The sequence below is a fragment of the Oncorhynchus mykiss genome, chromosome 20, assembly GCF_013265735.2.
Source record: "Oncorhynchus mykiss isolate Arlee chromosome 20, USDA_OmykA_1.1, whole genome shotgun sequence".
In the NCBI taxonomy this organism is placed as follows: Eukaryota; Metazoa; Chordata; class Actinopteri; order Salmoniformes; family Salmonidae; genus Oncorhynchus; species Oncorhynchus mykiss.
The window spans coordinates 5,864,561-5,890,113 of NC_048584.1; the positions used below are offsets into that span (position 1 = coordinate 5,864,561).

The 25,553-nt window shown below is 44.6% G+C and overlaps 1 protein-coding gene across 10 annotated transcripts in view; it reads left to right on the forward strand.

Moving 5' to 3' along the window:
• Nucleotides 1–25,553, forward strand: part of LOC110498842 (katanin-interacting protein) — a 47,887-nt gene that overhangs the window by 3,980 nt on the left and 18,354 nt on the right. For 4 of the 10 annotated variants that reach the window (XM_036955639.1, XM_036955640.1, XM_036955642.1 and 1 more), the window contains exons 1-15: nt 6,362–7,166; nt 8,485–8,660; nt 9,022–9,137; nt 9,320–9,421; nt 9,596–9,751; nt 10,269–10,530; nt 10,850–10,990; nt 11,190–11,347; nt 11,595–11,701; nt 12,353–12,449; nt 12,589–12,798; nt 21,138–21,275; nt 22,353–23,184; nt 23,968–24,765; nt 25,183–25,397. In XM_036955639.1, coding sequence (XP_036811534.1) covers nt 7,165–7,166; nt 8,485–8,660; nt 9,022–9,137; nt 9,320–9,421; nt 9,596–9,751; nt 10,269–10,530; nt 10,850–10,990; nt 11,190–11,347; nt 11,595–11,701; nt 12,353–12,449; nt 12,589–12,798; nt 21,138–21,275; nt 22,353–23,184; nt 23,968–24,765; nt 25,183–25,397 — 3,510 coding nt within the window. In that variant the 5' untranslated portion in view covers nt 6,362–7,164. Of the gene's footprint in view, nt 1–6,360; nt 7,167–8,484; nt 8,661–9,021; nt 9,138–9,319; nt 9,422–9,595; nt 9,752–10,268; nt 10,531–10,849; nt 10,991–11,189; nt 11,348–11,594; nt 11,702–12,352; nt 12,450–12,588; nt 12,799–21,137; nt 21,276–22,352; nt 23,185–23,967; nt 24,766–25,182; nt 25,398–25,553 lie in introns of those variants that run through there. The other 6 variants (XR_005037913.1, XR_005037912.1, XM_036955645.1 and 3 more) reach the window with 4 other exon arrangements.

Consider the following 25,553-nt stretch of genomic DNA (forward strand, 5'->3'; position numbering starts at 1 on the left):
AGGTGGGACGGTAGCGTCCCACACCCCCTAGAGAGGTTAACACAAAATCCGGGGAGTGGCCAGCTGAGTATAAGTCTGTATCATCTGCATATAAATTAATGAGAGAGCTTCCTACTGCCTGAGCTATGTTGTTGATGTAAATTGAGAAGAGCGTGTGGCCTAAGATCGAGCCTTGGGGTACTCCCTTGGTGACAGGCAGTGGCTGAGACAGCAGATGTTCTAACTTTATACACTGCAGTCTTTGAGAGAGGTAGTCAGCAAACCATGCCAAAGACCCCTCAAAGACACCAGTTCTCCTTAACCGACCCACAAGAATGGAATGGTCTACCATATCAAAAGCTTTGGCCAAGTCAATAAAAATAGCAGCACAACATTGCTTAGAATCAAGAGCAATGGTGACATCATTGAGGACCTTTAAGGTTGCAGTGACACATCCATAACCTGAGCGGAAACCAGATTGCACACCAGAGCGAATACTATAGCCATCAAGAAAGCCAGTCAGTTGATTATTGACAAGTTATTCCAACACTTTTGATAAACAGAGCAAAATAGAAATAGGCCTGTAACAGTTAGGATCAGCTTTCCCCCTTTTAAATAAAGGACGAACCATGGTTGGCTTTTAAGCAGTGGGAACCTCCCCAGAAAGGAGAGACAGGTTAAAAAGGTCGGAGGTAGGCTTGGCGATTGATAGGAGCAGCACCTTTAAAAAAGAAAGGGTCTAAACCATCTGACCCAGATGGGGTTTTTTGGGGTCAAGTTTCAGGAGCTCCTTTAGCATCTCAGGCTTAGTGACTGCCCGCAGAGAGAAACTTTGTAGCAGGCAGGGGAAAAAGAGGTATCTGGGATAGTCGCATTAGTAGGGGTGGGAGATGAGAAAATGTTGGAGGCATGGCTGAGTCAAATCGGAATCCTGACTTAATGAAGTGGTGATTAAAGAGCTCAGCCACATGCTTCTTGTGGTTATTACTGACATCATCAACATTAACCTCTCTGCGCACGGAACCCGGTAGCGGGCTGAAATTCCACAACATACGGTGATCGCTACATAAATAGTCATATTAAACATTCATGAAAATACAAGTGTCTCACATGTATCGAAGCCTAGAATCTTGCTAATCCAACTGCATTGTCAGATTTAAAAAAGGATTTACTATGAAAGAATACGATGCAATTATGAGGATAGAGCCCCATAAAAAAACAACTATTTCAACCAGCACAGGCTAACAAAATCACAAACTGCATTAAAATAAATTGTTTACCTTTGAAGATCTTCGTCTGTTTGCAATCCCAATGCTCATTGTTACACAATGAATTATCTTTTGTTTGATAAAATCCGTTTTTATAGCCTAACACGAAACATTTTGTGAACCGCTTGTGTCGTGAATTCCGTCTCATTCCATTTTCAACGACGCATTCGAGTGTAAATACTTTCACAAAACGTGACTTTTCCAGTCATGTTTGGTTTCATTGCAATCAACTGGTTTGTTTGTAACACAACCAAACCTGATGGGACATTTCGCGTGACGTATTGACTGAAAGAAACCGATTTGAAGACGACAAGTAATGACATCACTGTGCACCAATGATATGACCACTGTTTCGTTGATTGACTGTATTTTAACCCAATGACCACTGATCGTCTTGAAATCTAGCTGGGTAGATAGCCAATGAGCTGAGGTAAACAGCAATATGCAATGGTTATGTGTTGGAAGACCAACCCATGAGTCATTCCCTATTGAAGTTTTATACCGGAAGGAGCTACGCATATTACGTACTGCATTGTTTGGTAAATGCGCAGATTCAGCTGTTTATATATCAATGGCGACTAAGTCAGGGAAAGATAAACCGAAGTCTAGATATACAGGTGTACACACAATTTTAGAAGAAATTGATCTGAAAAGCGAGACAGATTGTTGTAGGACGATTCATTTAGCGATTCCCAAGTGGAGGAATATTTTTTGAACGGACAGGAAATGTTTTGGACTGGTAAGTTCTTCTCATGCTAATGCCCTTGTTTGAAATTAATAATCTAAAATATATATATTTTTTTCTTATTGTTAGAAGCAATATATAAAAATGTAATGTAAATGAAATGTGAGATGCGTGTGTCTGCCGCCCCACCCCAACCCACATGAAATAGCCTATTTGAGGCTGTTGAGGGGAGGGCAGGCCCACAACAATGGCCAAAGTGAAATGGAGACAGTAGATACAGCTGGTCTGTTGTAATATAATAAAGACAGTAGATCTAGCTGGAATGTCATAATATAAAAGAGACAGTAGATCTAGCAGGTCTATAATAATATATTCAATCTGTTTATTATACCTGTTGATACTCACTTTACAGCAGAAAGAGACTGCTATGGCACCTGGCATCAAAAGCACAATAGAGCTTTGGCAAAGTGGGTGGGGTTATATCCTGCCTGTTTGTCCCTGTCCGGGGGTCTCATCGGATGGGGCCACAGTATCTCCTGACCCCACCTGTCTCAGCCTCCAGTATTTATGCTGCAGTAGTTTATGTGTCGGGAGGCTAGGGTCAGTTTGTTAAATCTGGAGTACTTCTTCTGTCTTATCCTGTGTCCTGTGTGAATTTAAGTATGCTCTCTCTAATTCTCTCTTTCTCTCTCTCGGAGGACCTGAGCCCTAGTACCATGCGTCAGGACTACCTGGCATGATGACTCCTTGCTGTCCCCAGTCCACCTGGCCTTGCTGCTGTTCCAGTTTCAACTGTTCTGCCTGTGGCTATGGAACCCTAAACTGTTCATATTTACTCTAGAGGTGCTGTCCTGTTGCATCCTCGACATCCACTGTGATCATTATTATTTGACCCTGCTGGTCATCTATAAACATTTTAACATCTTGGCCATGTTCTGTTATAATCTCCACCCGGCACAGCCAGAAGAGGACTGGCCACCTCTCATAGCCTGGTTCCTCTCTAGGTTTCTTCCTAGGTTCTGGCCTTTCTAGGGAATTTTTCCTAGCCACCGTGCTTCTACACCTGCATTGCTTACTGTTTGGGGTTTTAGGCTGGGTTTCTGTACAGCACTTTGAGATATCAGCTGATGTAAGAAGGGCTTTAGGATGCCTAATTTCTTTTCAAAAGTGCATTCCTCTCCATCTTAAGTAAGCATGCCCCATTCAAAAAATGTAGAACTAAGAACAGATATGAACAGATATAGCCCTTGGTTCACCACAGACTTGACTGCAGCGTTCTGCATTAGCATCCCCGGCGATATGCAAAGTCAGGAAGCAATATACTCAGTCAGTTAGGAAAGCTAAGGCTAGCTTTTTCAAACAGAAATTTGCTTCCTGTAGCACTAATTCCAAAACATTTTGGGACACTGCAAAGTCCATGGAGAATAAGAGCACCTCCTCCCAGCTGCCCACTGCACTGAGGATAGGAAACACTGTCACCACTGATAAACCTACATTAATCAATCATTTCAATAAGCATTTTTCCACGGCTGGCCATACTTTCCACCTGGCTACCCCTACCCTGGCCAACATCTCAGCACCCACAGCAACCGGACACCATAGCAACACCCAACCGTAGCACGCGCTCCAGCAGTATATTGCACTGGTGATCCCCAAAGCCAACACTTACTTTGGCCGCCTTTCCTTCCTGTTCTCTGCTGCTATTGACTGGAACGAATTGCAAAAATCTCTGAAGCTGGAGTCGTATATCTCCCTCTCTAACTTTAAGCATCAGCTGTCAGAGCTGCTTACCAATCACTATCTGTACACAGCCAATCTGTAAATAGCACACCCGACTACCTCATCCCCATATTATTACTTACCCTCTTGCTCTTTTGCACCCCAGTATCTCTACTTGCACATCATCATCTGCACATCTATCAAAATGTTAATTATTTTTGCCTCTATGGCCTATTTATTGCCTACCTCCCTACTCTTCTACATTTGCACACACTGTACATAGATTTTTATTTTTTATGTTTTTGACTGTACGTTTGTCTGTAACTCTGCTGTTGTTTTTTGTCGCACTACTTTACTTTATCTTGGCCAGGTCGCAGTTGTAAATGAGAACTTGTTCTCAACTGGCCTACCTAGTTAAATAGAAGTGAAATAAAAAAGTAATGAGGCAAAATGGAAAATCTTTTAAAAATATATACATAACGACTTGGAGATAGCCATTGTAAGTTCAGAGTCACTCGCCCCAACAGTGCGGGTATGCTAGAGGTAAGCGAAAGCCCGGGAAAGGGGGGGTACCTGTACCAGACAGGGGAGACGGGCCCGGGCAGACAGTGAACAGATTGCCAGGTGGAATCCAAGCAGCACTGCAGCAGGCAACGGGACTAGGCGTCACACCCACTTGGGAGAAACTTTTATTTCTGGGGGCAGATTTCTTGTAGAAAATGCCAGTGGATGGTCTTTGAACAGCTGGAGGGGGCTTGAAAGACTCCTGCCACTTGTTGGACCCAAAGGCCTTGACACCTCTCACTTCACACCTCAGTGCTAATTGAAGTTGTATCTGGTCTATCCATGCAGGCCTGGCAGCCTTAACTCAGCATTCAGTCCCATGAAGTAAAATAAACTCAGCAAATAAAGAAACGTCACTTTTTCAGGACCCTGTCTTTCAAAGATGATTCGTAAAAATCTAAACTTCACAGATCTTCATTGTAAAGGGTTTAAACACTGTTTCCCATGCTTGTTCAATGAACCATAAACAATTAATGAACATGCACCTGTGGAACGGTCATTAAGACACTAACATTTTACAGACTGTAGGCAATTAAGGTTACAGTTATGAAAATGTCAAAAACACCAAAAGAAAGATTCCCAGTGTCCCTGCTCATCTCCGTGAACGTGCCTTAGGCATGCTGCAAGGAGGCATGAGCACTGCAGATGTGGCCAGGGCAATAAATTGCAATGTCCGTACTGTGAGACAACTAAGACAGTGCTACAGGGAGACAGGACGAACAGCTGATCGTCCTCGCAGTGGCAGACCACGTGTAACAACACCACCTGCACAGGATTGGTACATCCGAACATCACACCTGCGGGACAGGTACAGGATGGTAACAACAACTGCCAGAGTTACACCAGGAACGCACAATCCCTCCATCAGTGTTCAGACTGTTCTCAATAGGCTGAGAGAGGCTGGACCGAGGGCTTGTAGGCCTGTTGTAAGGCAGGTCCTCACCAGACATCACCGGCAACAACGTCGCCTATGGGCACAAACCCACCGACGCTGGACCAGACAGGACTGGCAAAAAGTGCTCTTCACTGACGAGTCACGGTTTTGTCTCACCAGGGGTGATGGTCGGATTTGCATTTATCGTCGAAGGAATGAGCGTTACACCGAGGCCTGTACTCTGATCGATTTGGAGGGGGAGGGTCCATCATGGTTTGGGGCGGTGTGTCACAGCATCATCGGGCTGAGCTTGTTGTCATTGCAGGCAATCTCAACTCTGTGCGTTACAGGGAAGACATCCTCCTCCCTCATGTGGTACCCTTCCTGACATGACCCGCCAGCATGACAATGCCACCAGCCATACTTCTTGTTCTGTGCGTGATTTCCTGCATGACAGGAATGTCAGTGTTCTGCCATGGCCAGTGAAGAGCCCGGATCTCAGTCCCACTGAGCACGTCTGGGACCTGTTGGATCGGAGGGTGAGGGCTAGGGCCATTCCCCCCCTTGGTGGAAGAGTGGGGTAACATCTCACAGCAAGAACTGGCAAATCTGGTGCAGTCCATGAGGAGGAGATGCACTGCAGTACTTAATGCAGCTGGTGGCCACACCAGATATTCACTGTTAGTTTTTACCCCCCTTTGTTCAGGAACACATTATTCCATTTCTGTTAGTCACATGTCTGTGGAACTTGCTCAGTTTATATCTCAGTTGTTGAATCTTGTTATGCTCACACAAATATTTACACACGTTAAGTTTGCTGAAAATAAACGCAGTTTACAGTGAGAGGACATTTATTTTTTTGCGTAGTTTATATAATTGTAATGTACTTGTCACGCCCTGACCTAAGGCACCTAAGTATGGTTCCCAATCAGAGACAACGATAGACAGCTGTCCCTGATGGAGAACCATACCTGGCCAAAACATAGAGATAGAAAATCATAGAAACACAACACATAGAAATGCCCACCCCAACTCACGCCCTGACCAAACCAAAATAGAGACATAAAAAGGATCTCCATTTTGGTTTGGTCAGGGTGTGAGTTGGGGTGGGCATTTCTATGTGTTGTGTTTCTATGATTTTCTATCTCTATGTTTTGGCCAGGTATGGTTCTCCATCAGGGACGGCTGTCTATCGTTGTCTCTGATTGGGAACCATACTTAGGTGCCTTTTTTCCCACCTTTCTGGTGGGAAGTTGACTTTCTTTATGGCACTTAGCCTTAAGCTTCACGGTTTTGTAGTGTGTATTGTTTTGTTCGGCGTCTTTCTTAATTAAAGAACATGTACGCTCACCACGCTGCACCTTGGTCCGCTCCTTTCATCAACCGTGACCGTACTTTGTTTTTATTTTTCCTTTTTAGTCTAGGCTTTCGAAATCTCATGAGACCAAACACTACTCACTCAGTTCCAGGTTGGATGGTGTCCTCAGGTCTCTGCTGTTCGTTTGCTAGAGCACCCTCCGTATAGCTTGGAAAAAGGAAACCTTAGTAGCAGTAATCCCTCCAGTTAATTCTGGCCAATATTAGGTTGTAGGTTTGGAGTTTTGATCTGGAGCAAAGGCCATGCTGTGGAGGATAGCATCCCGCATATGTCCCTGCCGAATTGATTGGATGATTGGATTACGGATGTACATTGTGAAAATAAACAGCCTATGGATTCAATGTTTGGTGCATACAAGTATGCCTACCCATTATCTTAATTTCAATTATGTCTGATGCTAACACTCCATTCAAAATTGTTGAAGTGCATACAAGTTTATTTCTGCAATATTTAGTTTTTTATTGCATCTGGAATTACATAAGGTGTGTGAATTACACTATTTTCAATAGATTGCCTACATGGCCATTGGCCAAAGTCAGTATTGCACCTCTTATAACATAATATTATAGTGCATCTATGCTGCTGTTCTCCTGTCTTCTCCCTCTTTCATTGTTTTTCTCCTCTTTTCTTCCTTCACCATTCCTCCTGCTCCTCCAGTGCTCCTGCATATTTTGAAGCCAAGTTGGCTGCTAGACTTATGTAAGAGAGCTAGTGATTTCATTCTCTTTTCACAACCTGCATGCGCCTGTGAATTTTCTAGCTAGGCTATATTGAATGTTTTGCTATTGTCAGTACTCAAACCAGAATAATCCTCATAGCCTATCCATGATCTTAATTTCAAAGACGTCTGATGCTAACACTCCATTCAACATTTTTTGAAGTTATGTTATCATTTGACACTTTCTGTTTTTGTTTTTCTCATCACATTTTAACTTCAGTAGACTGAGGCTATAAATGTCACTCAATATTTAGTACCACAACATCCTTTCCGTCTTTCAATGTTATGTCTATGCCAAGGTTATTGCTGCATGTTAGCATTTCTTGTGTATTGCATGAGCCTTAGGCCCTATATTTAATTGGTTTATTCTATCTGTTCGTATTGAATGGCATGCTGACGATAAGAAGTATTAAGTAGTCAAGTTGTCAAGATTTTTACATTTCATCTCAGCCTTGGATTGTTTTTACTCCCATTTGACGCAAGATAATTGCATGGTGTAGGACACTGCACAAGTCTAGGCTATGAAGTAGTCCATCTAGTCTGAAAATAAGCAGGATGGGGCAACTTCTTGTCGCCCAGGTTCTCAAGTTCAGAACTGCTGCCAGTCAAAACTCATACAGTGCTGTGAAGCGCAGAGCCAGAGCTCTGATGTCATGCATAGCATGTTACTGTACAGCCACTGTGTTCCAATGTAGGTGTTCTATCAGTGCCAAATCTGCCATTTTTGACCCGTATACGGGTACGAGTGTAAAGAGCTATTGGGATCACTGGAGCATGACCTAGTGTATTGTGATACTGTACGTGTTCCTGAAATGGCTGACGCGTGACTTTTCTCTCTGACACGGTTTCCTGTTGTTGTCTGCCGAAGAAACACTGAATGAATATTTAATCGCCCTTCAGCACAAAAATGGGTGAAGTGTAGGGCAAATGCCTTATTAGGAGAGGCCGTTCCAGGTACACTTAGAGGACACAGTAACTGACTGTCAGTAGTCTAATACTTAAATTTATAGATAAGGTAGACTTTGATTAGGTCCTTGTGCTGAGAGATTGAGTGACACAAATGATTATTAGTGACACAGACACGCAAACTGAGGGCAATTTGGTTTCTAGGGATTAGGCTCCGCTCGTTTGACCTGCTTGCATATATAATATTATGTTCTCTCACATGCATACAAAAAACATGAAAACAGACTTGAAACATGTTTTTTTTTAATCTAATTTTCAAAGGTTCATAAACCACTTATTATGAAAATGTGTTTATTTCATAGTGATGATAACCCTTTGACCTTTAACCCATAGGATCTTAAAGAGACTGAAAACTAAAGAGCCAAAGGAGATTGAGCTAGGTTGTCTGGAGCAGGGCTTCTCCATCTATCTGAATGGGGCTAATGCTAACGCTAGCAAGCAGACCAAGAGACCCAACCAGAAGTCTGTCACCTCGCCACCGCCCGCTCTGAGAGCTACACACACGGCTGGTACACAGCATGCATGACTGAGCATAGACTACAAACCATCTTTTCTACATTACTAAATCCTTGTTAGGCTATTGTAGATTATGTCCCTGTTTATAAATACTTTATGACTAAACTAATCTTCGTAGCGTCCTTGTGGCATATTACCAGCAGAACACCACCTCACCCCTCAGTTAGCATGATATAATCCTATGCCCTCGGCCGTTGAATAAATGATAGTGACAGTTATAACCGGTGCCCATTTTTTCCCCCTCTGTGTGCTATGGTACCATCTGTGCTATGTAACCTCTGCTCTTCACTTGATGGCGGATTTGACTGCTCATGTGCAGTGACTTTGCGCTCTCTGCCTCTGACTCATCACCAGATGCCTCCAGAAGGGGTTCGCAGCTAGCAGAGGAGGAAATCCACAATCTGGAGGTGAACAGCAGGAAGAGGAGTCTCACTGCCCTGGGAAAAGTGCAGAGGAGAGAATGGGTTCAGGTACAGCCATTCTAGTCTACATCCTAGAAATATAATCTAGTCATTCTATTTCTAATGGTCTTTACACAGCCTAACCCTAATGTATAGTTGGATAGATCTACATAGACATTTCCACACAAATGGAATAGAATGTACTGTTTGTGTTGTGAATAATATTGTGTTTTCTATTTTCATCTTTGCAGAACTCGATCAATATTCGAACAGAACAAGGACCCTGTTTGCGGATATCTCCAGAGAGACGGTACTCTGAAGACTTTGAACCCTACGACAGCATAGAGATGGAGGTAAAGTAGGAACAAAACAATGCCCATCAGGCTCATGCGTGTGTGGGGTTTACTGTTCTTTCTGCCATATTTCCATGGCGTGTGCCAGTAGCTGTATGTGTCAAATGCAGCTGTCAGTCTGGGTTTGCATGATTGCATCTCACTCTGCTCTGTATTCACCCTGTTCCTCTCCAGCGGTCGAGTCCACGCTCTCCTCATAGTCCCCACTCGCGGCGAGAATCCTGTAAGTTGTCACGTTCGTTTGCCTCCAGGGCTGATGGCCGAGGAGGTAGCCAGGTGGAGCCTGAACATCAAAGCGAACGTGTCCTACTCAACATTAACGAGGTCAAGGTGAGAGATCAGCTGTTTTTTTTCTCTCCCTCCTCTGCTTCCTCTTCTCTCTCTCTCCCTCTTTTTCCTCTTTTCTCTCCCTAAGATAGTGTCCAAGACACTGATCCGGGCAACCAAAGTGCAAGAAATACAGCAATCTTCACCATTTACACATCACCAGATTATATGTAGTTGTAAATCATAGATTTCTATCCGGAGTGCGCTGATTTTAGCGTTAATTTACAACATTTTTCATTTCCTTTTATGTCAAGCAAGCACTCCCCTTCAGAGCGATATAAATCATGGCACGTAAAATGTAGAACTGCCCTGTTTCTTCAACCTGCGTTATAGCTCAGTGTTATCCTTGTTTGTGGTTAGTGTTACATACAATGCAGTGACGTGAGGGTGAGAGCTGAGTAGTGTTCATTTGGTCACAAAACGGGATGAAAACATTTTGAAACAGAGGAGGAAATGCATGTACTTTTCATTACCATTTCAACTCAATTGAACATACCCCTGGTGTTTTTTTGGCGCTCAGGTGCTTCGACGGAGCCTGGAGGTGAGCGTGCGGCGGAGCAGCGGCAGCCGGGGGTCGGCGGGGGAGGAGTCAGACGAGGAGTGGGTGGAGGAGCAGATTGAGAGGGAGGAGAGCACGGAGAGCCTGGAAGAGCTAGGTCTGCCTCTTTCCTCCTCCAACAAAACATCTACTAACACAAACCATCCGCGAGCCACTGGACCCAAAGGCTGCCTTCACGACCCTGCAGACCTTATAGTGCTGGACTTTGGGCCCTCTCCTAAAGGTACTCCAACAATATGGATTACGATATCATGTATTAATGTTATTCAGCCAGGAGTGCATCTTAACCATCAACTATAGTGGCTACCTTTCCTTGTCCCCCCCTTCGTTTGCACTGATCTGAAATGAAAGGATTGGTGAAAGTAATATGGTGGCTGCCTACTGAGGAGTAGGCAGTACCCACCAGATCTTTTATATCATTGCAGCTGAAAGGAAGGAGACAAGTAGAGGACGGCACTTTAGAGATTTTATTGAGCCTGGCATTTGCTTCAGGTGGTCTCTATTCTTTGACCTTTCTCTACCTTTTTTCCATTATGTTGCAGGCCGTAAGATCGAGCGTTCGCTGTCGGCCAAGAGGAAAGACAACCTGGAGACCTACATACCCACCAAGCCTCTGCTGGTGAAGAGCAAAACTCTGGACAGGCCCTCTTCAGAAGAGTGCAGGGATGGCAGAGATCCTCAACGTATGTTCTGCCCTGGATTCATGTCATTCATAAACCTAAGAGGCCTTAGTAGAAAATAGCTGTTGCATAGTAAACAACAGTCAAGTGTACAATGGTCCCTGAACTGTGTTTCAAGAGTATGACTCTTTCTTTCTTTCCCTCTCTCTCTCTCTCTCTTAACCCCCCCCCCCCCTTTCTCTGACTCCACTCGCTCTCTCAGGGCCGTGGAATCATGTAGAGCGCCCCCTGTCTGCAGCAAGGAAGGCCTCCCAAGAGGAGCGCGACTCGGAGGAGACTGCTTGCAGGGTGCTCCAGGCCCTGCAGAGAGGGAACAGCCCACTGCAGAGCCCCGAGCCCAGGGCCTTCAGCCGCACCCCGGTAGGACAGATAACAACCATAGAAATAGAATTAATGAATTTAATGATATTTCTATGGGCACAATCAGAGTGTGCTGTGCTGGGTCAACTAGTGGGTTGTGTTATCTTCTTGTGACCTGTCTGCTGTAGTGATTCATGTTTTACAGTCTAGCCTATCCCTGTCTCTTATTTTCTAATCTTTTCTACATTTAGTTGAATATAGTTAGGCTATTATCCTCTCTAGGTCTAACTCCATTGTAAATCCACAGGTGATGGGATACCAGATGATGAACGGCTCGCTGCGTGACGACGATGACGACAAAGATGAAAGTGGGGTGACCAGAGCCATGCAGAGAGTCATCCTCATGGGTCCCAGGTAGTGTACTGCAACGTTACACACTGCTGTCACTACACTCTATGCATATAGAGAGGAATAAGGACAGAAATCTAAGTTACTATCTAAGTCTGTACCAGGGGTGTCAAATCCGGGTCTATACTAATCTCATGATCCGGGTCTATACTAATCTCTTCTATCCTTGACTGTCACAAAGGAAAAAAACATTGAATGGCTATGTTCCAATAGTATCCACAAATAGCATACTACAGAGAATGAAATCATCTATAAGGAATGCTAGTTTGCATATCGGGAAGTGGCCAGATATAGTCTTAACTGGTGACAGTTTAGAAAGACACTGGCATTACTAACTCCGTCATGCTTGTGTACTATGCTGGGAAAATAACACCATGTACAGACTACAGTACAGTACAAAACTCGTGGTAATGTCTTGGATGGGCGGCGCCAGAGCACCATTAATTGTATACCTTCGATCGAGGCTCTCTAACGATCAGAAACCTGTAAGTGATAGCCTAACCTCTCTGACCTTGAAGCAGGTTTAGTCAACAAAGCTGTAGGGAGTCTTCAATAACTGTCTGTGACCATGCATCCATTTCCATAGATAATCACCAAGAGCAGGGTCAAAGACTATTGATGTGGTGAAAGAATTGATGAATAATCGTTTTCTTTCAGGCAACAGCAGAGACTACTAAAGGCGTTGGAGAAACTAGAGGCAGGCACAAACTTTGAAATCCCGCAGACAGTGAAGACGGATAATAGCAAACCACCGGTGAGTAACTAGGTGAGACAGACAGTGAGAGAAAGAGAGACAGACACACACAAAAACACCAAACACACGCATGTATGATGTACTTTATGAAGTGACGGTTGGCTTGACTCGTGAAGTTCTGTCGTTGTCATGGTGGCAGAGGAGGCGGGTCTCGGTGGAGGCACCACCCACCGTGTACGTCACCATGGAGATCCTGAGTAACTGGGGGAACAGGTGCCAGGTGGGGCTGACGGAGATGCAGTTCTTCGGCCCAGGGAACAGGAAGCTGTACGTGTCGCCTCACGACTTGGACATCCGGAACGCCGACTCCCCTGGGAACCTCGGAGTGCTAGTCAATGGGAATGCTAAGGTGAGTTGAAAGTCTCCCCCCCAAGCCTTTCTGACAACACAAATTAAACTATTTAGAAAGGTCTTGGTGAATTATATTTAATATTTATACATTTTGTAGGGATTTTTGGTGACACTTCCTATGAGTAGATATCCTTTTGTTAATGTTATTGACAGTGACAGTGTCACGTTGAATGTCACTGAGCTCCTCAGTAAGGCCAAATTAGAAAACATTTCTAAAAACCTGTTTTAACTTTGTCATTATTCGAGTATTGTATGTAGATTGATTAGATATACAGTACCAGTCAAAGGTTTGGACACACCTTCTCATTCCAGGGTTTTTCCTTATTTTTTTTATTTCTACATTATAGAATAATAGTGAAGACATCAAAACTATGAAATAAAACAAATGGAATCATGTAGTAACCAAAAAAGTGTTAAACAAATCCAAATGTATTTTAAATTTGAGATTCTTCAAGGTAGCCACCCTTTGCCTTGATGACAGCTTTGCACACTCTTGGCATTCTCTCAACCAGCTTCACGAGGTAGTCACCTGGAATGCATTTCAATTAACTGGTGTGCCTTGTTAAAAGTTACTTTGTGGAATATGTTTCCTTAATGCGTTTCAGCCAATCCGTTGTGTTGTGACATGGTAGGGTTTGTATAAAGAAGATGGCCCTACTTGGTAAAAGACCAAGTCCATAGTATGGCAAGAACAGCTCAAATATGCAAAGATAAATAACAGTTCATTACTTTAAGACATGAAAGTCAGTCAATCCGGAAAATGTCAAGAACTTTTAATGTTTCTTCACGTGCAGTTGCAAAAACCATTAAGCGCTATGATAAAACTGTCTCTCATGAGGACCGCCACAATGAAAGGAAGACCCAGAGTTACTTCTGCTGCTGAGCATTAGAGTTACCAGCCTCAGAAATTGCAGCCCAATAAATACTTCACAGAGTTCAAGAAACAGACACATCTTAACATCAACTGTTCAGAGGAGACTGTATGAATCAGGCCTTTATGGTCAAATTGCTGCAAAGAAACCACTACTAAAGGACACCAATAATAAGAAGAAACTTGCATGAGAAACACAAGCACTGGACATTAGACTGGTGGAAATCTGTCCTTTGGTCTGATGAGTCAAAATTTGAGATTTTTGGTTCCAACCAACGTGTCTTCGTGAGACGCAGAGGTGAACGGATTATCTCTGCATCTGTGCTTCCCACCGTGAAGCATGGTGGAGGAGGTGTGAGGGTGTTGGGGTGCTTTGCTGGTGACACTGTCAGTGATTTATTTAGAATTCAAGGCACACTTAACCAGCATGGCTACCACAGCATTCTGCAGCGATATGCCATCCCATCTGGTTTGGGCTTAGTGGGACAATCATTTTTTTTCAACAAGACAATGACCCAACACACCTCCAGGCTGTGCAAGTGCTATTTGACCAAGAAGGAGAGTGATGGAGTGCTGCATCAGTTGACCTGGCCTCCACAATCACCCAACCTCAACCCAATTTAGAAGGTTTGGGATGAGTTAGACCGCAGAGGGAAGGAAAAGCAGCCAACAAGTGCTCTGCATATGTAGAACTCCTTCAAGACTATTGGAAAAGCATTCCAAGTTAAGCTGGTTGAGAGATTGCCAAGAGTGCACAACTGTCATCAAGGCAAAGGGTGGCTACTTTGAAGAATCTAAAATATTACTACATGATTCCATATGTGTTAATTCATAGTTCTGATGTCTTCACTATTATTCTACAATGTAGAAAATAATACAAATAAAGAAAACCCCTTGAAAGTGTAGGTGTATTTTAAAATACATTTTGCAATAGGGCTGCAACGTTACACAACGTGGAAAAAGTCAAGGGGTCTGAATACTTTCCGAATGCACTGCATTTATTTTTGGGCGACATGGGTCCCATTATGCCTGGTGAAAACCAAACAATGTATTCCACAGTAAGAACCTTGTACCAACGGTCAAGCATGGTGGTGGTAGTGTGATGGTTTAGGGATGCTTTGCTGCCTCAGGACCTGGACAACTTGCCTTAATGGAAGGAACGATGAATACTGCTCTGTATCAGAGAATTATACAGGAGAATGTCAGGCCATCCATCTATGAGCTGAAGCTGAAGCGGAAGCTGAGTCATGCAGCAAGACAATGATCCAAAACACACAATCAAGTCTGTATGAAAATGGCTAGAAAAACACAAATTAGACATTTTGGAATGGCCTAGTCCAGACCTAATCCCAAATGAAATGTTGTGGCAGGACTTGAAACGAGCAGTTCATGCTTGAAATCCCAGAAATGTCACTGAGTTAAATAAGTTCTGCATGGAAGAGTAGAACAAAATTTCTCCACAGCGATGTGAGAGACTGATCAACAACTACAGGAAGTGTATGGTTGGAGTCATTGCAGCTGAACGCGGCCAATTACTTTTTCACACAGGGGCATTGGGTGTTACATACAGTTGCAGTCTGAAGTTTACATACACTTAGGTTGGAATCATTGAAACTTGTTTTTCAACCACTCCACAAATTTCTTGTTAACAAACTATAGTTTTGGCAAGTCGGTTAGGGCATCTACTTTGTGCATGACACAAGTATTCTTTCCAACAATTGTTTACAGACAGATTATTTCACTTATAATTCACTGTATCACAATTCCAGAGGGTCAGAAGTTTACATACACTAAGTTGACTGTGCCTTTAAACAGCTTGGAAAATTCCTGAAAATTATGTAATGGCTTTAGAAGCTTCTGACAGGCTAATTGACATTATTTTCAGTCAATTGGAGGTGTACCTGTGGATGTATTTCAAGGTCTACCTTCAAACTCAGTGACCTCATGGAAAAATCAAAAGATACCAGCCAAGACCTCAGAAAAAAAGAGACCTCCAAAAGAGACCTCCACAAGTCTGGTTAATCCTTGGGAGCAATTTCCAAACGCCTGAAGATACCACGTTCAACTGTACAAACAATAGTATGTAAGTATAAACACCATGGGACCACACAGCTGTCATACCGCTCAGGAAGGAGACGCGTTCTGTCTCCTAGAGATGAACAAATTTTGGTGCGAAAAGTGCAACTCAATCCCAGAACAACAGCAAAGGACCTTGTGAAGAGTCTGGAGGAAACATGTACAGAAGTATCTATATCCACAGTAAAACGAGTCCAGTATCTAAATAACCTGAAAGGCCGCTTAAGCAAGGAAGAATCCACTGCTCCAAAACCGGTTTTCAACTGCACATGGAGACGAAGATTGTACTTTTTGGAGAAATGTCCTCTGGCCTGATGAAGTAAAAATAAAAACTGTTTGTCCATAATGACCATCATTATGTTTGGAGGAAAAAGGGGGATGCTTGCAAGCTGAAGAACACCATCCCAACCGTGAAGCATGGGGGTGGCAGCATCATGTTGTGGGGGTGTTTTGCTGCAGGAGCATCTGTGGCACTTCACAAAATAGATGGCATCGTGAGGCAGGAAAATGATGTGGATATATTGAAGCAACATCTCAAGACATCAGTCAGGAAGTTAAAGCTTCGTCGCAAATGGGTCTTCCAAATGGACAATGAAACCAAAGCATACTTCCAAAGTTGTGGCAAAATGGCTTAAGGACTACAAAGTCAAGGTATTGGAGTGGCCATCACAAAGCCCTGACCTCAATCCTGTAGAAGATTTGTGGGCAGAACTGAAAAAGTGTATGCGAGCAAGGAGGCCTACAAACCTGACTCAGTTACACCAGCTCTGTCAGGAGGAATGTCAGGAATTCACTCAACTTATTGTGGGAAGCTTGTGGAAGGCTACCCAAAACGTTTGACCCAAGTTAAACAATTTAAAGGCAATGCTATCAAGTGCTAATTGAGTGTATGTAAACTTCTGACCCACTGGGAATGCGATGAAAAAAATAAAAGCTGAAATAAATTATTCTCTACAATTATTCTGACATTGCACATTCTTAAAATAAAGTGGTGATCCTAACTGACCTAAGACGGGGAATTTTTACTAAGATTAAATATTGGTAATGTTGAAAATTTGAGTTTAAATCTATTTGGCAAAGGTGTATGTAAACTTCTGACTTCAACTGTAACTTTGTTTATGTAATAATTTAAATAAGTATGTAATTGTTGTGTTATTTGTTCACTCAGTTTCCATTTATCTAATATTCGGTTTTGGTTGAAGATCTGATAACATTTACTGTAGTATCAAACATATGCAAAAATAGAGGAAATTATAAAGGGGGCAAGTTATTTTTCACAGCACTGTAAATACGCTTAATACACATGAAATGCTTATCATAGTCCAAAAGGTGTACAGGTCCGCACAGCACTTTTCTAGAATATTGGACCGTTTGCTTTCCGATTTCTCAGTGCGGCTCGAGCAATTTCTCCAACCTTCACCCCATTCAAATGAAGAGAAGACGCGTTTGCAGAGTCGTGTTGGTTGGGAATTTGGGGGAGGTGCGCGGTCAGGCTGTGCGTCCCCGCGGACAGTGGTCTCAGAACCGTGTAGCTATGTCACAATGGGTTGCCGGACTGTCACGGCTCTGTGGCTTTGGTACTCACGGCTCTATGGTACCAGATTACAGTATATTGGGTCTCTGGTCATTTTAAAGGCCCAATGCAGCCATTTTTTTTCAATACAAAATCATTTATGGGTAACAATTAAATTCCTTACTGTGATTGTTTTCAATTAAAATGATAAAAAATAAACAATAATAGCTTCTTAGCAAGAGCAATTTCTATAGCAATAATTTTGCTATGACTGTCTTAGTGGTCTGAGGGAGGAGGGAAAAACTGAAAACTAGCTGTTATTTGCAGAGTGGTTTGGAACTTTCTTATTGGTCTATGAACTAATTTATCACCTGGCGATGTAATCAGCCAGGCCAAAATTCCATCCCACCAAAACAGGCTTAAGTTTCAGGCTGTCTTTTCAAACAGCTCCTACACTAAAAGGGAATCATCATAATTTTCACAATATTACAGTATTTTCCACTTACCGTGGAATTATACAGTGCCTTGCGAAAGTATTCGGCCCCCTTGAACTTTGCGACCTTTTGCCACATTTCAGGCTTCAAACATAAAGATATAAAACTGTATTTTTTTGTGAAGAATCAACAACAAGTGGGACACAATCATGAAGTGGAACGACATTTATTGGATATTTCAAACTTTTTTAACAAATCAAAAACTGAAAAATTGGGTGTGCAAAATTATTCAGCCCCCTTAAGTTAATACTTTGTAGCGCCACCTTTTGCTGCGATTACAGCTGTATGTCGCTTGGGGTATGTCTCTATCAGTTTTGCACATCGAGAGACTGAAATTTTTTCCCATTCCTCCTTGCAAAACAGCTCAAGCTCAGTGAGGTTGGATGGAGAGCATTTGTGAACAGCAGTTTTCAGTTCTTTCCACAGATTCTCGATTGGATTCAGGTCTGGACTTTGACTTGGCCATTCTAACACCTGGATATGTTTATTTCTGAACCATTCCATTGTAGATTTTGCTTTATGTTTTGGATCATTGTCTTGTTGGAAGACAAATCTCCGTCCCAGTCTCAGGTCTATTGCAGACTCCATCAGGTTTTCTTCCAGAATGGTCCTGTATTTGGCTCCATCCATCTTCCCATCAATTTTAACCATCTTCCCTGTCCCTGCTGAAGAAAAGCAGGCCCAAACCATGATGCTGCCACCACCATTTTTGACAGTGGGGATGGTGTGTTCAGGGTGATGAGCTGTGTTGCTTTTACGCCAAACATAACGTCTTGCATTGTTGCCAAAAAGTTCCATTTTGGTTTCATCTGACCAGAGCACCTTCTTCCACATGTTTGGTGTGTCTCCCAGGTGGTTTGTGGCAAACTTTAAACAACACTTTTTATGGATATCTTTAAGAAATGGCTTTCTGCTTGCCACTCTTCCATAAAGGCCAGATTTGTGCAATATACGACTGATTGTTGTCCTATGGACAGAGTCTCCCACCTCAGCTGTAGATTTCTGCAGTTCATCCATGAGTGATCATGGGCCTCTTGGCTGCATCTCTGATCAGTCTTCTCCTTGTATGAGCTGAAAGTTTAGAGGGACGGCCAGGTCTTGGTAGATTTACAGTGGTCTGATACTCCTTCCATTTCAATATTATCGCTTGCACAGTGCTCCTTGGGATGTTTAAAGCTTGGGAAATCTTTTTGTATCCAAATCCGGCTTTAAACTTCTTCACAACACTATCTCGGACCTGCCTGGTGTGTTCCTTGTTCTTCATGATGCTCTCTGCACTTTTAACGAACCTCTGAGACTATCACAGTGCAGATGCATTTATAGGGAGACTTGATTACACACAGGTGGATTGTATTTATCATCATTAGTCATTTAGGTCAACATTGGATCATTCAGAGATCCTCACTGAACTTCTGGAGAGAGTTTGCTGCACTGAAAGTAAAGGGGCTGAATAATTTTGCACGCCCAATTTTTCAGTGTTTGATTTGTTAAAAAAGTTTGAAATATCCAATAAATGTCTTTCAACTTCATGATTGTGTCCCACTTTTTGTTGATTCTTCACAAAAATATACAGTTTTATATCTTTATGTTTGAAGCCTGAAATGTGGCAAAAGGTCGCAAAGTTCAAGGGGGCCGAATACTTTCGCAAGGCACTGTACATTGCTCAAAAAAATAAAGTGAACACTAAAATAACACATCCTAGATCTGAATGAATGAAATATTCTTATTAAATACTTTTTTCTTTACATAGTTGAATGTGCTGACAACAAAATCACATGGAGGTCTGGATTTGGAGTCACACTCAAAATTAAAGTGGAAAACCACACTACAGGCTGATCCAACTTTGATGTAATGTCCTTAAAACAAGTCAAAATGAGGCTCAGTAGTGTCTGTGGCCTCCACGTGCCTGTATGATCTCCCTACAACGCCTGGGCATGCTCCTGATGAGGTGGCGGATGGTCTCCTGAGGGATGTCCTCCCAGACCTGGACTAAAGCATCCGCCAACTCCTGGACAGTCTGTGGTGCAACGTGCCTTTGGTGGATGGAGCGAGACATGATGTCCCAGATGTGCTCAATTGGATTCAGGTCTGGGGAACGGGTGGGCCAGTCCATAGCATCAATGCCTTCCTCTTGCAGGAACTGCTGACACACTCCAGCCACATGAGGTCTAGCATTGTCTTGCATTTGGAGGAACCCAAGGCCAACCGCACCAGCATATGGTCTCACAAGGGGTCTGAGGATCTCATCTCGGTACCTAATGGCAGTCAGGCTACCTCTGGCGAGCACATGGAGGGCTGTGCGGCCCCCCAAAGAAATGACACCCCACACCATGACTGACCCATCGCCAAACCGGTCATGCTGGAGGATGTTGCAGGCAGCAGAACGTTCTCCACGGCATCTCCAGACTGTCACGTCTGTCACGTGCTCAGTGTGAACCTGCTTTCATCTGTGAAGAGCACAGGGCGCCAGTGGCGAATTTGCCCATCTTGGTGTTCTCTGGAAAATGCCAAACGTCCTGCACGGTGTTGGGCTGTAAGCACAACCCCCACCTGTGGACGTCGGGCCCTCATACCACCCTCATGGAGTCTGTTTCTGACCGTTTGAGCAGACACATGCACATTTGTGGCCTGCTGGAGGTCATTTTGCAGGGCTCTGGCAGTGCTCCTCCTGCTCCTCCTTGCACAAAGGCGGAGGTAGCGGTCCTGCTGCTGGGTTGTTGCCCTCCTACGACCTCCTCCACGTCTCCTAATGTACTGGCCTGTCTCCTGGTAGCGCCTCCATGCTCTGGACACTACGCTGACAGACACAGCAAACCTTCTTGCCACAGCTCGCATTGATGTGCCATCCTGGATGAGCTGCACTACCTGAGCCACTTGTGTGGGTTGTAGACTCCGTCTCATGCTACCACTAGAGTGAAAGCACCGCCAGCATTCAAAAGTGACCAAAACATCAGCCAGGAAGCATAGGAACTGAGAAGTGGTCTGTGGTCCCCACCTGCAGAACCACTCCTTTATTGGGGGTGTCTTGCTAATTGCCTATAATTTCCACCTGTTGTCTATTTCATTTGCACAACAGCATGTGAAATGTATTGTCAATCAGTGTAGCTTCCTAAGTGGACAGTTTGATTTCACAGAAGTGTGATTGACTTGGAGTTACATTGTGTTGTATAAGTGTTCCCTTTATTTTTTTGAGCAGTGTATATAAAATACATGAACATTTTGACTGCACGGGCTTTGTAAGTGAATGTATTCATCTATTTCGCTTTACCCGCAATAACATCTGCTAAATATGTGTATATGACCAATAAAAAAATGCAGATTTTAATTTTTTACTTAAACTGACTGCTTATCTCTATGTTGTTGTGTGTTGGTTTGACCACCAGACCACAAAGGAGTGTCATATGTGGACCTGTCCTTTCCATCTCCCGGTTCAACTGTACTTCATCATCAGGAACTTGGAGCGCTCTCCGGACTTTGGGATATCCCTGATCAAGATCTGGAACTACAACAGGAGCATCAGTGTAAGAGCCCATTTTAGGGCCGTACTGGCAGATTGAGTCTGAAATGGCACACTATTCCTTATTTTGTAGTGCACTGCTTTTGGCTGGAGCCTTTGCAGTAGAGGTTGCCAGTTATAGTAAAAAGGGTTGCATTAGGTAATGATTCAAATGGATTTTTATAGAAATGGTACTTAAGTTGTTAGCACTTACTGTATGTGCAGCCCTTACATATATAAAGCCTCTGATTGGTTCATCACACCAGTCCTAGTTCAGGGTTTACTAAGATAAACACCATCATCTGTTAACAGTTGCTCATAAATCCAGCTTGTTTCAGCCAGCCCCTGTCATTCTACAGGGTGACCACCATATTGGCAGAAGGCTTTGGGAGGGAGGGTATAGCCTTCAAGCCGTGTCTGTGTGAGCTACCAGTCAGTCCAAATGTGGAACAGTAAGAGATTAGACCTGGAGGATTAGTGAGTGGACGCCCAGGTTACTGCTCTCGCCTCTCGCCCTGCTGCTGTCACAAAAGGGAAGGACGGGAATCACAAAGCCCAGGCAACCAGGGGTCTGTCTGGAACTGTGGATGATATGGGTTGATATTAGCAGTGTCTCTGTTCATTGAGTCCTATTTCAGGTTCTAGTGGTGTGTTTTAGGATGCGAGGTAAGGAGCTGTTTGATACTGTGGGATCCATGGGGTGGGGATACACTGATTTAATGAGCAGGGATTGAGGAGATTCGAGTCTGGTCTTAGCCATTTAGCCATCCACCATGTCTGTCTGTGTGTGTTGGTAAGGAGACTAATTACAATTAGCTTTACAGTTGACTACGTCTGCACGGTTTAGCTTAATTGACTCTGTCTACATACCTGTGGGAAAGAATATTGGGGCCTACAACTAGGAAGCTCCTTGGTTAACAGTATGGTATCAGTTTCAGTGTTGATCTATGTCACGTTCACATCATTATTCAAGCTCTTTGACATTTACCTTGTTCATTTTTCATTTTCGATGTTGCTTTTCTTATACGGTCTACCGAAATCCATGCATTACCTAAATATTGCCCCGCTTAGAGCCTGAAATAGCTGTGCTGTTCTTTTTTAGGACCTGGACGTTGGTGCCCGGCATGTGAATCTTTACCTCAACAGCACTCTGGTGTTTGAAGGTGAGCTGGACAAGGGCTGTGGCAACCAGATCTTTGATTACAGCACCAGCATCGACCTCCAGGCACTCCAAGTCCCAGAATCCTTCTCTCCCAGCCCAGTGTGGGCCGGCCACAGTCTGCGGGGTGCCAGCCCACAGCGCCATGACGAGAGTGGCGCGTGGGTGGAAAGCAGAGGGGAGAATCGAGACCCCAACCACAGACTATCTGAGGGGCTAGTCCAGGTCAGCATAGACATGCAGGATAAAATCTACAATCCCCCCTCCCCCACATCTACAAACTGTCCCCCCCTACAGAGGAACTCCTTTGAAATGGACCCTCCGGACCTGGCCCTCCCCCACCCCCCTCTGAAACAGCAGCTGGAGCAGTCGGGTCAACCCACAGAGTGCACAGTCACCACCCAGCCTTCTTCCTCCAGGAGTCCCCAGTGGCTACAGCCCCTGGCCCGGAGCGCCCCCGAGGGCTGCGAGGCCGGAAGGGAGAGACCCCTCTGGCTAGTGCCCCAGCAGTCTGTGGAGCCCAAACCTCCCCTCCCCCAATCCACCTCTACCTCGGTGCTCCCGGAGCTGGGCTGTAACCCGGGGAGGGTGTGTCGGGGGGTGGAGAGGACTGTGAACGAGGGCCAATGGTGTGCAGATTCTCTGGACCTGGGAGGTGACCAGCAGCACCAGGACCGGCCTGTTAGTGGACGTAGGAGCTCAGGCATGAACAACAACACTAGTAGCAGAAAACCAGCAGAGGAGCACCAGCATGGAGCCATTGGACTGACCACAGGTAGGATAATAAACTGTGTGTGTGTGTACGTGTGGTCCTAAGACCTGTGTGAGTAATTTCATTTGTACAATACTTTTGCGGCTCCTTTATCTACTCTGCATACTGAGCTGTGCAGGCAAGATATGAGAAGTTAATGTGATTTGAGACAGAATCATCTCTAGTGGTAGCCTGTTTGTCTACTTGCCTTTATTATGCAACTCAAGAATGTTTTCCCCCCAGGATCTGCCATTGGTTTCCCAATGTTGAGGATATTGAGAAATCTCGTTGTTCTTGTCAACGGCAGACCAGACATATCTTATTTTTTTTCCTAAATGAGATTATAGAGCAGACAGATTGCTGCATCACAACAAATCTAGGCCTGCATCCTATAATAATCTCTCTTTATCTCCATGACAACAGACAGACTCCCCCCCCCCCCCCCCCCCCCATCTGGAAACAAACACAACACACACACACACACACACACACACACACACACACAGGGCACATGCCAGCTGGTTCTGACCATATCTGTTGTGGACGTGTCAGCTGAAAGTTATCACACCAGCTGTCTGAGTTGGGCTATGCAGTGTGAAAATTACATAATCATTACCATAACAATTGTATCTTCTTCATAACTGGAATATGTACAATTATTTTAGGATTATTGTGGCCCATAACTTTAGTTGGAGAATTCTTACTCGCAAAATGATATAGAGTACCACAATGTATAAAACGGTCTACACTTGTATTAGCTACTCTGCATGGTCTTTGAGGTAACATGAGAGTGTGTTGATTCCACAGAGGAGCCAAGTTCAGTGTCAGGCAGCATCAGCAAGAGGCAGCATCGTACCCCCCGGGCCACGCTCCACAGCCGGCAGGCCCAGGATGACAACCTCATGGAGTCCTGGGACTCCCTCACAAAGTTCAACCAGTGCCAGCGTGGTCGCATCTCCAACATGGGCTTCGAGGGCGACATCTTTGACGAGTTCCTCCAGCGTTCCTCCAGAGCCGCCAGTATCGCCACAATCACCTCCGACTCAGCAGGCCCCCCCTGCAGCCCCTTCCCCTCTTCGTCCCACCTCTCTTCACCCGCCCCTCAAGGGGGCTTCTGCGATGACCCGGTGGATGATCTTTCCGCCGAGCCAGAGTTTGAGATTCCGGTCCTCCCACGTGGTCAACGTCTGGTCATTAACATCCTGTCCACATGGGGTGACCGCCACTACGTGGGCCTCAACGGTCTGGAAGTCTTCAGCTCCAGCGGTCAGCCCGTCCGGCCCGCCCACATCCAAGCCGACCCGCCTGATATTAACGTGCTGCCCGCCTACGGCAAAGACCCGCGCGTGGTCGCCAACCTAATCGACGGAATCAACCGCACGCAGGACGACATGCACCTGTGGCTGGCGCCGTTCACCCAGGGGATGAGTCACGTGATCTACCTGGAGTTCGCTGGGCCATGTCAGGTGGCCATGATAAGAGTGTGGAATTACAACAAGTCCAGGATCCACTCGTTCAGGGGGGTGAAGGAGGCTGAGATGCTGTTGGATGGGAGGTGCATCTTCAGGGGAGAGATCGCCAAGGCGTCAGGGACACTGTCTGGAGGTAGGGGGGATCATGAGTGAGGGATAGCCTCTCTCCTTAGACACCCAAATGTATCCCATCAGCATTGCAGTTCTTGACACAAACCTACTACCATAGCCCGTTCAAAGGCACTCAAATATTTTGTCTTGCCCATTCACCCTCTGAATGGCACACACACACAATCTGTCTCAATTGTCTCAAGGCTTAAAAGTCCTTATTTAACTTGTCTCCTCCCATTCATCTACACTGATTTGAAGTGGATTTAACAAGTGACATCAATAAGGGATCATGTCTTTCACCTGGATTCACCAGGTGGAAAGAGCTTGTGTTCTTTATGTTTTATACACTCAGTGTAGGTTTAATGTCATTTGTTGCCCATGCATTGAAACATGTTTGCCTCTAACATCTTGAATTATACCTCCACCCCTCTCCTCTTAGGTCTGGACCAGTTCGGGGACACCATCTTGTTCACCACGGATGATGAGATCCTGGAGGCTATGTCGCGCTACGACGAGACGTTCTGCGGGGAGGCGGAGGGCTTCGAAGAGCTGGTGGGGTATGAGGAGGAGCTGCAGAGGCCTCGCACGGCCGACGGAGAGGGGGAGGAACGACCTTTCACCCAGGCTGGCTTCAGACCCGAGGACGACCTCGCTGTGAGTACAACATGACTGACTGGGACTGTACAGTGAAAACATGGAAAGCCTGGATACATTTTTTTATTTTTATGTTTTTAACCTTTATGTAACTAGGCAAGTCAGTTAAGAACAAATTATTATTTTCAATGACAGCCTAGGAACTGTGGGTTAACT